Source organism: Camelina sativa, chromosome 10, assembly GCF_030686135.1.
Source record: "Camelina sativa cultivar CO46 ecotype springtype chromosome 10, ASM3068613v1".
NCBI lineage: Eukaryota > Viridiplantae > Streptophyta > Magnoliopsida > Brassicales > Brassicaceae > Camelina > Camelina sativa.
The window spans coordinates 7,321,095-7,337,379 of NC_141889.1; the positions used below are offsets into that span (position 1 = coordinate 7,321,095).

A 16,285-nucleotide genomic window follows, 5' to 3' on the forward strand; every position below is an offset into this window, starting at 1 on the left:
AATCCTTCATCAACACACATATGGAAGACAAAATGAGCAGAGTAATGGTGTGACATTTTACCAGAGAATATTTTATCGCTTTCACTTGCCTAATTTACAAAGTAATTTTTAAAGCATTATTTACCTTTTGAGTGTATGACAAGTTTATGTATGACCTAGATAGCGTAAACAGAGGATATTTTCACACACAGCACAAAAAAAAAAAAAAAAAGAAGGATCAAGGATGGATTCGGACACTGTCACTGAGGTTCGCATATTATCTCTAATCGAGTCCTCCTCCGACGCCGGAGAAGTTTTATCTTCCCTCTCAGCATACCTCCGACCAATCTCAGGCCTATTGACATACCGGGAGGAGCACAAAACCCTAGCCGCTCGATCCTTGGCGAAGCGGTTCGTCCCTTTCCTCATCAAAACCGTCTCTTTCCTACATAAGCGCCTCTCAGTCACTGGCCCTGCCAACGAATCCCTAGGGGATTTGTTCCGCGCCTATGACTACTGTTTGGAATGCTGCGAACTTCTCTCCCACGATCCTCACGCCGTCCAGCTTCACAGAATCGGGCTGATTCAGTGTTACCAGGCCTGGGGTTGGTTCACTCACGCTTACAACGATGCTTTTAGAGTCCTCGAGCAGGTTATAGGACCCAAGACCAGATGGGTACAGTTTTTGCCAAATCCTCCCGAGTTTGGAGGAGATAAGCTAGCAAAAGTCGTCTTCATGGTTGTGGAATCCATCTTCAGGTCTGTTGCAATGTCTCGGGATATGGAGCGTCGCCACTACACGAGGGTCTTTGAGATTCTAGATAGGGAGATAAAACCCTGGCTCAGGTAAACCGTGAGTGTGAGAGATATGCTTCAAAATTGCTCTACAAGTCAACAAGTTTCACCCTTTCTTTCTTTCAACAGGTATTTGGATGCCAATGCACAGGACAAGTTTCTCACGCAGGTCTTGTCAGATATGGGAAAGTGTGCTCTCTCCATAATTAGAGAAGCAGAGCGTTTCAATGATATTTATGTGCATTCTTTCTGCATCTCTGCACTGAAGAAATATTCTGTATTCCCGTTGCCAAAATGTCATTTTTATAAGGTGACTTGTCACAATTTTACATCTCCCTCTCTGTGTGTGTGTCTCTTTCTCACTCGTTAATTGTTCTGTTTTGTATTCAGTTTTCCCTGCAGGTGCTTTCTTTACTGTTTCTGTCCAAGGAGACAAAAACATTACCAACCGTTAAAATTGGGATGTCTGTGTTGAGAACTGTGGCATCTCAATTCCAGGTATGTGCAAAAAAGTCTCTTGTCCTAGATTAGTCAGTTATGAAATGTTTCTAGCACTGTTAGGTCATTACCACTGATTGCTGTGCTATGTTGAAACTCTCTCATACCATAGTTTTGCGCTCTTTCTTATTCTCTCTCAGGTTGAACCTAAAGCAAATTGGTTGGAGCTTCTTGACGTAGTCTCCTCTTGTGTTCATAAGTCTCAGTTAGCAGGAGACTTATGGTGTGCAGGAGTTTCAAAACAGTTGAATGAGATAGCAGCTGTTATCTCTGTGGTATTTTTTCGCATCCTTACTTGCGTCTCATATCCGTTAATAAAATATGATATTGATAGCTCTGAGTACTTGACAGGCTATGCCACAAGAAAATGTGATCCTAAGACTTTATTCAGCTGGACTGTCCGTCAGTGCATTTGATGTTAAGTTGAGAGAAAATGGTGAAGAGCCCATGGAAATTAGTTCAGGACTTAGAGCTTTACTTGGTAACGATGATATATGGAAAAGCGTAGGTTCTTTATTTCGTATGATTGACCATTACCCTGGTGATGATAACACCACATCGAGTAATGGAAAGAAGAAAACTAATGTTAGGGGTAAACAACAAAAATGCACGATGGAATACACGCTACCTTACCTTGATGCTCTGAAATCTTTGTGCCAGCCGCTTGCCAGCTTAATAAATTCTGAGAACATGAAAAAGATGGTCCTGGAAATAGAATTTGCTTCTGGTCAGCTATCTGTTATACAGGATCTGTTTCTCCAATTTTCCAATTGTTTACGCTTCCTTAAGAGGTACATGGATATATATTTGGTCGTCGAATAATATATGTATTCTGAGTTGAATGTTTTGCTTACCTTTCATTTCCCTTTTTGCTAGACGGACCCTTGACAAGGAATGTCTTGGGACTGACTTTGACAAGACTCTGCTAAACGTGGCTATAGCTGCTTTTATTATTTCGACGAGATCCCAACGTAAAGTAGAGGTTAAATGCTGACCTGCAATTCTCACAAATCAGTTTAACTTTTTGCAAGAGTCTATGCTTGGCCAACTAATTGTCTCAAGGTTTCCTTTTTTTTTTCTCAGGTCACTAACAGACTAGTTGAGGATGTAATTGCTAGTCCGGGGATTTCACCTCCCGAGCTCAAATATCTACTTGCTTCATTTCACGATATTGGTTTAGAGTTGTACAATATTAATCATCTAAAAGAGGTAGCATATATAGCTGACTACGTATTAAAAGCCTTATGACCTTTACTTCTCTGTTTGCTTTGCAAGATTTTGCAGCCGCCTAGTTCTTTTTTTCTTCATATTGATGGTGTACTACTTTGCATTGCAGGCTTCTACGGCGTTCAAATTATGTATCAAAACAGTGTGGACTTGTGTTAGACTCCTCTTTCATATATATGTAAATGAGTCTGACGACCTATCTGAGGGTTCTCTGCCCGGAGAAGCAGTCATAGATTTTGTGAGTGACGCATGTAGCAAATCTGAATTTTATCTGGATGTTCTCCAGCAGCAACATGGTACAGGAGAAATCGAGAATTTGCTTGTGTTTGTTTTAGAAAATTGGTCTGCAGCTGAAGACATCTTCAAAAAGTTGCCAGACCCTACGCCCATAATCAAACAATGGGTTAAGGTACCTGCATGTTTCTCTGGTTCTCAATTCATATCTTCAACTTATATAAGTATCTTGCTTTTGATTTATTTTTGAATGCTTGTGAATAATTGCGTCCTGTCATCAGATACAACACAGACATAAATTTCATAAGAGAGAGAGAGTTGGAACGTTCATGGCTGATACTTGCGATGGCGATGCTTGCACTATGCAGTTCTTGATAACTGCTATCAAAAAGAAGAAGCAAAAGACTTGTAGCAAAATATATACTCATGAAGCTTAATCGAATCTATTCTTCCAGAAATTTTTGATGTTTTCTTTGTAATAGATATCATATCATAGGAGGCTCGGTTGTTTAAGTTATGAGAATGAAACCTAGGGAAACATTTGTAGATCCAACAATTTTATTCATTAGCTCACAAAGAATTCGATAGTTACTAGTTTGAATCTTTGTTATTACTCAATTTGGCTAAAGTATTCTTGTGTTAACTGTTAACTCAATTAGAGAAGCCATTTTCAAATCATTCATCACCTCTTCCTGAGTGTATGACAAGTTTACGACCTAGTAGAAACATATTATAAGATTGTTTGCATTAATAGTTCTCAATATATTCCACTCAACATTTTAATAATTACTAGCAAAATAAGTAGATAAGAAGAAGGAATACATAAACGAATTAGTCAACCATATAATTAAAAGAATCAATCGTTTACATTTTATTTGGCAATAAAAAAAAAGAAACGAATCTAAACTAACGACGACCTCCGTCTCCGGTGACCGGGTATCCAATACCGTGCCTTCTCGCCGGGAAAACCAAGAACAACAAGCTGCATATAACTCCAACACCCATCGGAATGATATCCAAAACCTTCTTGGTTTCTTGCTCTGGCGCCGGATAAAAACAACTCACGGCGTTCTTGTCCCTCAGAGCCACCGCACCGAACACAAGAACCGACAGAACAGCGTGGATCCAGTCAACGATCCGCATCCGGTATTTACTAAGATCAGGCAAACCCAAACCGTTGGGGTCAGGGTAGTCAAAAACCCACATACCCTTATGAGTAGCAAAACCGTAATACACGTTACCGTCTTCAGCTTTGACGCTGTCCGTGAAGGAGCTGAGGAAGCAAGAAATGGCAAGGAGCGTCAAGAGCCCTGTGGTTAAAATTCGGTTAGCGTGGTCGCATGAGCCGTTGGATGTGAAGATGGGTATGAGGAGCGTGAAAGCTAAGAGCGTTCCGGTGGGAAGGAGATTGGCTAAGTTTGCAGCTGACGTAAGCGTCTGTGACATGGCATTTTGAGATGTCGAACGTAGTCTCCTTAGCTTTGGAACAGACTCCGATCCCTCTTGTGAGCCATTTTGCTGCGAAATAATTGGGTTTCTATGCGTTATGGAAGATGATGAAGACATTTTTTTCGTTTTTTTTTTTCTCTCTGTTTCGTTTTTGTTATTGGTGTTAGAGAATTAATAGATGATTATGATGGTATTATATACAAGTTAGAACGTGTGGTTAAGTGTTTAAAATGGTTGTTGTCTTGTTGACGTGATCAATGTTTAGAGAAGTCAAGAGGCGATGGCGGGTCTCTTTCGATTCATTCTTATTATAAGACTTTCAAACGTGTTTCAAAGTTTGATTATTACTCTCTTTCTTACTTCTTTAGAAACTATGCCCAACACTTTTCCCTTCTTTTTTTCTTGTTTTGTTTGCGTGCAAGTAGAGCTTTACTTTGACTTGCCATTTTGAAAGTCTAGTTGGATTTTATTTGAATTGGGAATTCTAACAAAATTAGAATTCAGAACAACTTGATATCTCATGGCTTTCACACAACTTGATGTAATCCATGTACCCTCTAATCTATTTGCTAGTATATATGTAATAATCCACTAAAGAAAAATAACAAATGATCTTCATACCCTCTAATCTCTATGCTAGTCAATATGTAATGCAACTAAGTTATTGTTGTCTTTTTGCTATCCTATGTACAAGAACTTGTGAATTATTTAAAATCATAGATTGGATAAATCCCTGAACACCAACTCCTCGTGTGATATATTGATATTTAGGTGCAGTGTGTAGTTAGCTTCTCCAAAAATCTCTGGTCCAAAGATAGTGAATGTACAAGTCAAGCATTCCTATCACACCAACACCCACACACACCGTTACATTACAAATGACAAAGGCTGAAGAATGTACACACACAGTCACAAACAAAACCACCCATCCTATTTTCTGCCATCCTCGTTAATCCTTTTGAGCCACACGACCACCATTTCTTTTTAACCTTCATAGTGTTCCTCAATCACTTCATCTTCCAGTATCGCAGTCAACAGTGAATACTTTACCTTCAATGAGATCTTCCCTTTCTCCACTAGTAATCTTGCACCTGATACAACCCAATACCCTGGTGATTCTTGTGGTCCTCTTGTCATCTCACTTGTATCCACAAATTTCAAAAGTTTGGGTGCTTGCGTGGGTACAGGTGGTCCACCAGGATAGATAGCCGAGTTTATATTCACATCTGCAGGTCGTGGTGGTGGCTTTTGCGCTGCAGTGAAGTGATGGCTTATTAGCGTTGAGATGAGTCCTGATTTTGGAGCAAAGCCTACTGCTTCATCCCATTCAGAATTCTTTACAAGTGTTGCTCCAACAACTCTTGAGAAACAAAGGCGCAAGAACAGTACGTTCTTGAACCCGTGACTCTCTACATGGAGCTGCGCACCTGTTACTACCGAAAGATCATCTTCTGATTCAACGGGTGCTGTGCAGACGTGAGAGTAGTTCTTCCAGTTTACTTTCTCAAAGTATCGACGATCATGAGACTCTTGTCGCATACTTTTATTTGGATCGTCTTCGAGTTGATATATCTTGGGAAGAGAGGAAAGGTGCTGCAAATGAATTGCCAAACGGTTGCTTCTTCTACCCTCTAGGTACAGCCGCATGCCAGTGATTGGCCTCTTACCAACATCGACCTGAAACCAAGATAAACGAGAACAACATTTCAAGACTTGAGGACTTTTAAGCAAAATCTAACCGAAGTGCCTGCAGTGAAACAAACTTCATACCGGAGTAGTATTCACATATAGCTTAGGTCCAAAAAAACTGAATTGCAGAGACGCACAACTTTGTTGCTTTCGTTGCGGACCAAGAGGAAGTTCACTAAACACTGGTGCCCACTGCCTTGGTAGCTGAAACTCTAAAAACTGATGTAGCTCTTCAATCGGTGGCTTATCTACAAATACAAATCACAAGTAATGTTGGATTGTAAAAGAAGGTAAAAGAAATTACTGTTATGAAGAAATGCACACAGCGCAAATGATTTGTAGGCTTACATCTTAGATACAGATTTATGGCATGGCTTAAGAATCCACTTCCTGGAACTCCATTAAGCAAAGACGTAATTGGGATAAAGGACATTGAGATCACATCAGGCTCCATCTGGACTGATTGCAGCCATTCATTATGCAATAGATTTCTATTATCATTTCCACCTCGCCTTTTGCACATGAAGACAATGTCCTACAAATATATGTAATTTATGAGAAAATAAGCTAACACATACACACACGATAACATTGTCTCTAATGCTCGGATTTAATACCAATGGAAATTACCTCCTTATTTGCATAAGAGCCCAAGGAACTGGTATCTGCAAATCTCAGGCGTTGCTCCTTTGTTTCCACCTGAAACAAGCGATAAAAGACAGGTATTACAGACTTGAGAGTTGCAAAACTAGATTGGTAGTAGTAATACTAATTCCTTTAGATGTCGAAAACCCACAGCATAACTGACATTCACAAATAAGAAAAGTTCTGATAATGGTGAACAAAAATATAACAATTGTTTCAGACCTTACTACTTGCATGTACTTTTTCTGGAGCCATATTATGCACTCCACTAGCTTCCACGAACCTCTTATCCGCCACCTCTTTTAACCTTTTCTGCAGATCCTCAGGTTGAAGTTTTGACGAATGTTGTTGTTTTGCATAAATAACATCTTTTCCTCCCATCTTAACACCAACAATTATATGCGTCCCATAAATATCTATAAACCTGATAAAAGAAACATTTGAATAAGTGTTAAGTCATAGATCCTCGCCCTCCATTTAAAAAATAAATATTACTAATGAAACAATGACGACAACAAGTAAGAAGTACAAAAACAATTTCACTCAATACAAAGAAACTGGGCATAACTGCTGCAAGAAAGCTCTATAAAGATAGAAGAGTCTTCTCATGTCATTGCGAAACCATCAAACAATCTCACAGACAATATGCAGCTGTAAGTAACTTTTCATAGGCTTAAGATACATACATCCATGAATATTACAATTCTATTATGAAGAGAGCAGCAAATCACCTTGCCAATGCAGCAGGGTCCCATGTTGATGGGACAGCCTGCTTAACATGTTCCCGGAGTAACATTTGAGATTTGTCCAAAGCAACCGTGTATAGTGAGATGAATATCCCATCAAAAGCAAGGTTTTTGGTATAGGCTGCATCTTTCTGCCAACAGCTAGAGAATTCAAACATTGCGTTGAAGAGACCCGAGGGGATTTTACCAGCCAAAGATAGTTCCTGGTTGAACTGCTCTGCCATCTAGAAAACCATAAGATCGTTAATAACTAAGCATCAACGATCTCTCTGGGATTATATCTGAGAGCAATGTACAAGGAAAGTAGCTAAAGGGTTACAAAACCTACATCAAGCAATACATACTGGATGGACCAACGGAAACTAGAGTTTCTAAATTTGTCAGACATAACCACAAATTCAAACAAGGGTATACAAAAAGATATAAACTTTATTACCTGTTGGAAAGGGAGAATATCAGACCTAAAGCGCATACGCTCGCCTTTATCGCATTTGATAGACTTGGAAACATTAGGAATGGAGAAACCACCAGGCAAAAGAATCTCGCAATTGTCATCACCTTCTTTAATATCAAGCAATCTAGAATCTTTGGAGCCTCCTTTGCAATATTTCAACCTTACATCAATAGCTAAATCATAACCGCAGCCAATGGATCCAATCGCAACTTCAGCTGCTTTAGAAGCTGGTAGCCGAAGTGCCATGCTTCACTTCAAGCAAGGCTTTCAATATTTTATAGCCTCTAGAACAATCAAAGCACCCTGCTTTTGGTGTTTTTGTTTGGTCTGAAAAAAAGAAATAATGATGACACGAATTGAAATTACAAATCTGAAACTCAAGAAGAGATAATCGAAATCATGATTTCTAAATATAGACAAAACAAAACAAAAAGACTGTAGCTTTACGACCTAGATAGGAATCTTTGAACATACGACCAAGTCCACAATGTCTCAAAAGAGAAAAAATCATTGTAAAAGTCAAAGAGTAAGACTACAAAAAAAACATTAAGACTTTGAAGAAACAAGAACAATTAAGGGCAAAGCAATATTTGTAATTTAAAGAAAGAACAAAAAAAAGAAGAAGTTGGGTGTTCAAGTACGTTTTCAAGGCATATGTCTTCAAATGAATCGCCAACAGAGCTCGAAAACTACGATCTAAACAAATGCTGAGAAGAATCTTAAATCGAGAGACGACTAAGGATTGGATAGATTTTTGCAGCAAAGGAGCCAGCAGAAGAAGAAGAAGAAGAAGAAGAAGAAGAAGGCAGGACTCAATCGAGGAGCTAGCAGTAAATTAGGTTTTTTTAATTTTTGGTGTAAGAGAAAAAAAAAAAGTTGGCTTAATCAAAAAGTGATTAAGAAGGTGAGAGGGTAGATTAGAAGATGGTAACAGCTGAGGCCATCATTAATGGGAGAACACCAAGGGTGTTCTTAGCCCAAAAAAATTATAAAAATAATGAATAGTGGCTTAGAACACTTTTTTAGTTCTTGATGTAGAACTGATCTAAGCCTAGTTCTTATTTGACGTGGTTTCATGTGATTGGACGAGATTTTTTGAAAAAAAAAAAATATTTCATTTATATAAGTAAGCAATTTAAATGTTAATTTATAAGTTTTTATAATTGTAATATGTTTAAGAATATTATATTAATTTATAAGTATATAATTGCTTTTATATAAGTATGCAATTTAAATATTAATTTATAAGTTTTTATAATTGTAATATGTTTAAGAATATTATATTAATTTATAAGTATATAATTGCTTTTATATAAGTATGCAATTTAAATGTTAATTTATAAGTTTTTATAATTGTAATATGTTTAAGAATATTATATTAATTTATAAGTATACAATTGCTTTTATATAAGTAAGCAATTTAAATGTTATTTTATAAGTTTTTATAATTTGTAAAATGTTTATGAATATTATTTCACTATATCTTTATTCTAAGAACACCATAATTAGTTCTCCCATTTTTTTTACCTATGATCTTAACAACTGATCTAGCATTATTTCACTATATATTTAATCTAAGAACACCAAAAATAGTTCCCCCTTTAATGATGCCCTGAGAGAGAGAGTTAAAAAAACAAAGCAGACAAGGAAAGAAAAGTCAACTAATTGGTCAAAGAGATTGGGAATTGGACATTGATCTTTCCACTTTACTACTCTCGCCTCTCTCTTTGTTTTTTATTCTTTTTTTTTTTTGTCAACCAAACATTAAATTAGAAAATAATCTCAAAGTTGGTTACCCAAACCGAAGGGAAAAAGTTTACAAATGAAGTTTCAAAAGATAAAAATCGCAAAGAACGAGCAAGACAGTCGGGCCGGACATTTGACGACCGCGGGATCCGTGAAAGCATGAAGGCCAGAAAGGAGGATCGAAGTAAGCAGAATTCATCCAACAGGTTAGAGAAGGCGGGCCATTCATCAGGAGATTGCACCATCGCCACTAATTCTGCACAATCTGTCTCGAAACTTTGACAATCAACACCTGCCGCCAGAAGGGATTTCATCGCCCAAATCAACGCTTGTACCTCCGAATGTAGGGGGAAGGACTACGTCGCAGACTCCATGCTCCTAATATCCTCACTGTTACAAAATCACCAGCCCAGACCCACGAAAGAATCAGAGGCCTTCCAAGATCCATCGACCTGACACCGAGGAGAAGGAACCCGAACCTCTACAGGCAAAGGCTCTATGGAGTCCGAATAAGAGGACTTGGCCTCTTCCCATAACATTCTATCATTGGCTGCCTGATTGATAACGTCAATAGGCTCTGCCGTAAGTCCTTGGAAATTTTTTTTATTTATGTCCTTCCAAATTGACCAGACAAGCCATGGTAAGCGAAGGCTTATATCCGAAACGTTCGACTGGGATGGCGCTCGCCAGAATAGGAAATCTAGATTCGAGTAGATCGATCCATAAGGAAAGTCCCCGGAACATATGTCACCCGGAAATAAATCCCAGATCCGCCGCGAGTGAGAGCACTCAAAAAGTGCATGATTTATGGTCTACACCTCCGAACCACAGCGTTTGCATAAAGTATCACACCGGACACCCCGCTGAGCAAGACGTTCCATCACAGGGAGGGAACCGGAGGGAACCTGCCAGAAAAAATGTTGGACCTTTGTGGGAATTTCAAGTTTCCATGCATGTGCCCTAAGGGCCGTACACGTCGGCCCATATTCAACCTCTTTAATTAATTCACGTGCGAGCCGATAACCCGATTTGACCTAATATTTTCCTGACTTAGTATAGTGCCAGATCAATCTATCGGGTTTAAAGACTTTACTGACCTCCATAGATTGAATAATTTGTATATCCTCTGGGTTCATAGACTCTTCCAGGATTGGCATATGCCACTCCTTAGTAACTGGGTTTATTAAATGATTAACCATTAGATTGGGATGTAGCAATCTCCCTCGACCATTAGCTGATCTTGGCTGAGAATCCGGTATCCAAAGATCTCGCCATACCGAAACCTGGCAGCCCGAGCCTATCGCCCATCTGGATCCGTGTTCGACCAAACCTTTTGTAGAGTAAATACTTCTCCAAGCAAAAGAACGAGAATATGGCTTCTTGGCCTGTAAAGGATGTTTGTTCTGAAAATATCTACCTCTCAGAACCCGAGCCATCAGGGAATTCGGATAATGAATTAACCGCCAATATTGCTTAGCCAGCATTGCATCATTAAATTGTTCCAAAGTGCGGAAACCCAATCCTCCATCACACTTATCCTTATAGACTTTATCCCAGGCCACCCAATGCATACCTCGTGCCTTATCATTAGATTTCCACCAAAAATTTGAGATAACATTCGTTAGTTTAGACGTTAGCTCCTGCGGTTATTCTTTTTATATGCTTTCCTTTTTGTATTTTTACAGCTTGTTGTTGTTGTTACATTATTATTACACGCTTTGCTGGGAACTTTAATTACTTCTTTTTTTTTGTAATACAGTAGTAGAAAGTAGCATTCATATAAGTAACAACGACAAAAAAAATTTCTTGCTCGAAACTAAACTTCTCATATCTCAAAGAGAGATCTAAAAGAACTGAGAGAGAGAGATGTCGACTATTTTAAATACGTTTCCTGGGAACAAGGGAAACTATGCTGTAAAGCTTTTATTTTTTTTTATTTGGTGTTTGTTTGTATGCCTCTCTCTACTACGGAAGATTTTTTTTTAAACTGCATATGCGGTGCATGTGGACTGATTTGATTCATATTTTACCTTTTTATAAAGTTGCATGATGAATCTAACTTACCATCATAGATTTAAGATTTGCCTTTCAGTTTTGTTTTGATTAAGGTAAAGAAGTAACCAACCAAGCGTACGTTGTTATGCATTGGATACTAATATTGCGGTGGATTGAGTCGCTATAATTGGATACTATAATTGCGATCTGGATTTGCCTCAAAACCCTCAACTTGGTTAGTAGATTTTTCTCTCTTCATTTTAAGTAACGTGTAAGAGAGAAGAAGCCTTGCAATTTTATTATGTATTTTTAAAAACATCATCGCTCTGTAAACCACACACTGCTTCCTTCTCACGACAAAATAAATGATGTTCACAAGCATTTCTTAATTCATGTGTCTTCTTCTCAAATCCAACCTACAAAATCAATGTATCCCACTGCATCCCGCATGTATGAATATCATCAAAGCCGTCCTAGTTTGCTTTCTCATTTGCTGTCTTCGAAGTCAGCATCGATCACATCTCCGCCATCACCACCTTTACTTGAAGACGAGTCTCCTGATGAAGGACCTTCACCACCAGGGGATGGACCAGTACCTGGTGCACCACCTCCAGCTCCAGGCTGGTTGTATAGAGACTGACCAATCTGCATCACTTCTTGGTTTAGAGCGGCCATCGTGTCTTTTATTTCTTGTGTTGACCCGCTTGCTATCTTCTCTTTCAGCTCTTGTAGCTTAGCCTCCACCTTCTCTTTCACGTCACCTGGAATCTTCTCTCCAAGTTCTTTTAGTTGCTTCTCCGTCTGGTACACCACTGAATCTGCCTGGTTCTTTGTGTCGATTGCGTCTCTCTTCTCCTTGTCATCCTTTGCAAATCTTTCTGCTTCCTGGACCATTTGGTCTACCTGTAATACATTCAACCACACCAATTTTAGTTACCATTACTATGAATATTAGAAGAAGGAACCATTTCTATAATCATGGAGATAGCTACAGCCATTAATTAGCTGATAGCAATGAGCAACAGTTATAAATTTCATTCTTAAGCAAAAAAGCACGCACCTCATCCTTGGGCAATGTACTCGCACCAGTAATGGTGATGTCTTGTTTCTTGCCAGTGCCTTTGTCAGCAGCACTGACAGATAGAATACCATTGGCATCAATGTCAAATTTGACTTCGATTTGTGGAACTCCACGCGGTGCTGGTGGAATACCATCTAGACGGAAGCTGCCAAGAGACTTGTTATCCCTAACAAACTCCCTCTCACCCTGCAGCACATTAATCTCAACACTTGTCTGCCCATCGGCAGCAGTCGAAAAGACTTCTGATTTCGAAGTAGGTAGTGTAGTGTTTCTTGGAATGATCTTGGTCATAACACCTCCAAGGGTCTCCAAACCAATCGAAAGTGGTGTCACATCAAGAAGCACAATGTCACTCACATCTCCAGCAAGAACACCAGCCTAGAGTCAAAAAGAAAATAGCACTTAATAAGAACTCATTGCAGCAAATCACAACTTATTTGCCACAATGTTACCAAGACCTAAATAGGATGAAAGTTACAAGGTCACGAGAACACACCTGGACTGCAGCACCTAAAGCTACAACCTCATCAGGATTTACTGTGACATTAGGTTCTTTCCCAGTCACCTTCCTTACGAGTTCCTGAACAGCAGGAATACGAGTGGATCCACCGACAAGGATCACTTCATCAATATCTTTGAAGCTTAGCTTTGCATCCCTCAGGGAATTCTCGACGGGAGTCTTGACCCTATAATATAAATACATGGTAAGAAATTAAGAATCGTAAGCCTTCATAATCAATCGAAAGCTATAGAATGAACAGACAGCAATCTATTTACTTGCCAGGCCATAAACATCAGCCATAAGAACTGTAACTAAAGTTACCTGTCAAGTAAATCTGAACATAATTCTTCAAACTTGGCACGTGTGAGGGTAGTTTCTATGTGTTTGGGTCCATCAGCTGTGGCCGTGATAAATGGCAAGCTGCGCACACAATTCATATCAATCAGAAGTCAGGTGCTTGTAAAAGTACTAAGTTGAAAAATTTGGCAAGAAAAACTAAGTGTACCTCATATTTGTCTGAGTCAGCGAGGAAAGCTCAATTTTAGCTTTTTCTGCTGCCTCTGTTAACCTTTGAAGAGCTTGCTTGTCTTTCAAAAGATCTATCCCTTCATCTTTCTTGAATTCCGCAGCAAGCCAATCAACAACTCTCTGCATTTCAAAAGTATATCTATCAAGTAAAGCACGAAAGAAACAGATTCAAAGCTCTTTTACTAAGGACTTTTAAATAAATGTGTGGAGTTAACTCACCTTGTCAAAGTCATCACCACCCAAATGTGTGTCGCCAGAAGTGGAAAGCACTTCAAACACACCATCACCAACCTCAAGCACTGTATAACATAAAACATCTCAGTGGTGTTATTACATGTAAAGAATATTCTCAAGACTACACATAGACAACTTTAGAAAAAATCCAATGTCAAGTACCTGAAACATCAAAGGTACCACCACCAAGATCAAAGACTAGGATTGTTTCATTGCTCTTTCTGTCAAACCCATAAGCCAATGACGCAGCTGTGGGCTCATTGATAATACGAAGAACTTCCAACCCAGCAATTCGACCAGCATCTTTCGTAGCTGTCCTCTGTGAGTCGTTGAAGTAAGCAGGTACAGTGATGACAGCCTTGGTTACTTTGTCATTCAAGAATCTTGAGGCATCATCCACAAGTTTCCTCAAAACCTACAACAGACCCCAAACCCCATGCGAAATCAAACATACAGAAGATGAGACTCATATTACTGAACAATGAACACTAGTGAAGTATCCACCATCTATAAGTGTACCAGATATAGCCACACACAATCATCACCCAAAATTGTGCATAAACGAGACTCTAACCAGCTAAACACACAATCAACATCCATAAAAATGCAAGAGAAATGAAGAAATAGATAAAATTCAATACCTGAGCTGAAATCTCCTCAGCAGCAAATTGTTTGTTAATAGCAGGACACTCTAGCTTAACATTCCCGTTGTCATCCCTAACAACTCTGTAAGAAACCTGCTTAGACTCCTCATCAACCTCATTCATCTTCCTACCAATAAACCTCTTCACAGAGAAGAAAGTATTCTCCGGATTCACAACAGCTTGCCTCTTGGCAATCTGCCCAACAAGCCTGTCACCGCTCTTCGTGTAAGCCACCACAGACGGCGTCGTCCTCTGACCTTCAGCGTTAGTCACAATCGTAGGCTTACCTCCTTCCATAGCAGCGACGGCGGAGTTAGTCGTACCCAAATCGATACCAACAACCTTCTCGTTAACCACACGCACGGGACCAACAGCGTACCTAGAAGCGCCGCCGCCATTTCTAGTGCCCATTCTGAGGAAAGCAGAAGTGGGTGTGGAGAAAGGACCAGTTCGTGTACCGAAGAAGGCACTTCTGGGCATAAAGGTACCACCTTTACCATTGAGGCTTCTCTTGGACGAAGAATTAGCGAATCCAATCCCGCCTAGAACGTGGATTTGTGCGGCGGAAGATGCCATTTTTATGCGAGCTTAGTGATAGAGGAAGCAAAAGGGTAAACTAAGGAAAGAGGAGACTGAGGGGTTTGAAGTTGGAAAACCCTAAGGGAAAGTGGGAGGAAGAGATATAGAAGAGGAAGAAGAAGATAAGAGGAAAGGTTGGGAGAGGAAGGAGGAAAAGGTGGGACCTAGCTGAAGCTTCGAGAAGAGGGGGGATGGTGTGAAATGGGTGGGCTTCAATAGGCCAACACAAGTGTTTCTTGAGTTTTTTGTGACACCCATCATATCATAGAGAGATATCCAGATTTCTCTCATGAGAAAGATCTAGACTTTTCACAAAAGCCCACATCCTCCTCCTATTACTACTACATGTCAAAAGGGTTATTGCCAAGGATCACTTGTCCTATTATTAGGAAATGGATGATGATGTGGTTACTATTTGTAAATTTGAATAAGCATATAGTTAGTAACATTTTAAAAATATTGATTACCTACTAGGTGCAAATTTCATATATCTGAAACAAAACTCTTAATTTAGTAGATCTCTTCTACAAATCTCATTTAGATTTGGCTTGAAACTTTTAGTAAAGCTTTAAGTTGTAAAAGATAAAGAAGTGAGTAGAGAGGTTCAAAACAACCAAAGCAAGATATCAAGATGCAAGCGAAAGAGAGCTGAGCGACTCGTGTTGGATCTATGGTAATTTTAATTAATGCTTGTATTCCACAAATGGGTGTATTTCATACGACTGTCGGTGTGGACCGTGTCGTACGTAGATCTTACCCACATTAGTGCATGGTCGGAATTGGATGGGTTGTTTGATAGAACTTTATACGACCGTTTTTGTACATTGAGCTAAACAGAAAGGTATATATATCATAGTTTACGGATAACAGTACCGATTTCTTAAACAACTGTCGCAACATTCAGTTTTTGTTGGCCTCAAAAAAGAAAAACTGTGTGCGGTGGAGAGGCATGGCCTGATGCCCCTCGACATTTTCGTCACAAATTTCTCTTATTATAGAGAGATACCTCAAAGTCAAAGGTTTCTTACAATCTTTTGTGAAAAAAATTGTTACTAGCTCCCTCGCTCATAAAAGTTAAGTACTATGATGGTACCATAAATTGATTTTGGTGACACAGAAGACCAATTAACTTCATACGTCTACTCTCTTATATACAAATGATTTTGGTGACATAGAAGACCCATTAACTCCTTAATATGTCTACTCTTATATACAAATCTGTTTTATCTATATAAAACGTGATTACTCCAAGATAGTTAT

The 16,285-nt window shown here is 39.1% G+C and overlaps 3 protein-coding genes and 1 non-coding gene across 4 annotated transcripts; 1 reads left to right on the top strand and 3 right to left on the bottom strand.

Moving 5' to 3' along the window:
- The first annotated feature begins 59 nt into the window (after positions 1-59).
- Positions 60-3,336, top strand: LOC104717847 (separase). The gene is made up of 9 exons (XM_010435481.3): positions 60-825; positions 904-1,084; positions 1,165-1,272; positions 1,413-1,547; positions 1,624-2,063; positions 2,149-2,254; positions 2,356-2,481; positions 2,609-2,908; positions 3,015-3,336. Exons 1-9 carry the CDS (start codon positions 224-226, stop codon positions 3,168-3,170), a joined length of 2,154 nt encoding a protein of 717 aa, XP_010433783.2. The 5' UTR covers positions 60-223; the 3' UTR covers positions 3,171-3,336.
- A 138-nt stretch (positions 3,337-3,474) lies between these two features.
- On the bottom strand, positions 3,475-4,487 carry LOC104717852 (protein DMP3). The gene has a single exon (XR_015569254.1). It is a non-coding gene; the product is annotated as a protein DMP3 (transcript).
- Positions 4,488-4,916: 429 nt separating this feature from the next.
- Positions 4,917-8,747, bottom strand: LOC104717853 (MACPF domain-containing protein At4g24290). Its single transcript, XM_010435488.3, has 8 exons — positions 8,358-8,747; positions 7,699-8,043; positions 7,248-7,486; positions 6,739-6,940; positions 6,502-6,570; positions 6,220-6,406; positions 5,953-6,119; positions 4,917-5,859 (listed from the first exon to the last, which is right to left on the bottom strand). The coding sequence occupies exons 2-8, from the start codon at positions 7,960-7,962 to the stop codon at positions 5,167-5,169; spliced, it is 1,821 nt and encodes a 606-aa protein (XP_010433790.2). The 5' UTR covers positions 7,963-8,043; positions 8,358-8,747; the 3' UTR covers positions 4,917-5,166.
- A 2,986-nt stretch (positions 8,748-11,733) lies between these two features.
- On the bottom strand, positions 11,734-15,383 carry LOC104717854 (heat shock 70 kDa protein 6, chloroplastic). The gene is made up of 8 exons (XM_010435489.3): positions 14,444-15,383; positions 13,965-14,217; positions 13,788-13,867; positions 13,546-13,688; positions 13,362-13,460; positions 13,035-13,224; positions 12,518-12,916; positions 11,734-12,360 (listed from the first exon to the last, which is right to left on the bottom strand). The coding sequence occupies exons 1-8, from the start codon at positions 15,020-15,022 to the stop codon at positions 11,944-11,946; spliced, it is 2,160 nt and encodes a 719-aa protein (XP_010433791.1). The 5' UTR covers positions 15,023-15,383; the 3' UTR covers positions 11,734-11,943.
- Between the last annotated feature and the right edge of the window lie 902 nt (positions 15,384-16,285).

Bases quoted from the DNA above. Each gene is read 5' to 3' on its own strand.
- LOC104717847 (XM_010435481.3), top strand. From the start codon at position 224: ATGGATTCGGACACTGTCACTGAGGTTCGCATATTATCTCTAATCGAG. The intron at 826-903 runs GTAAACCGTGAG...TTCTTTCAACAG, and splicing joins GAGATAAAACCCTGGCTCAG to GTATTTGGATGCCAATGCAC. The intron at 2,909-3,014 runs GTACCTGCATGT...TCCTGTCATCAG, and splicing joins TAATCAAACAATGGGTTAAG to ATACAACACAGACATAAATT.
- LOC104717853 (XM_010435488.3), bottom strand. From the start codon at position 7,962: ATGGCACTTCGGCTACCAGCTTCTAAAGCAGCTGAAGTTGCGATTGGA. The intron at 7,487-7,698 runs GTAATAAAGTTT...ATGGTTTTCTAG, and splicing joins ATATTCTCCCTTTCCAACAG to ATGGCAGAGCAGTTCAACCA. The intron at 6,571-6,738 runs GTCTGAAACAAT...CGCTTGTTTCAG, and splicing joins AAGTACATGCAAGTAGTAAG to GTGGAAACAAAGGAGCAACG.
- LOC104717854 (XM_010435489.3), bottom strand. From the start codon at position 15,022: ATGGCATCTTCCGCCGCACAAATCCACGTTCTAGGCGGGATTGGATTC. The intron at 13,868-13,964 runs GTACTTGACATT...TATGTTATACAG, and splicing joins TGGTACCTTTGATGTTTCAG to TGCTTGAGGTTGGTGATGGT. The intron at 13,689-13,787 runs GTGAGTTAACTC...TTTGAAATGCAG, and splicing joins GTGGTGATGACTTTGACAAG to AGAGTTGTTGATTGGCTTGC.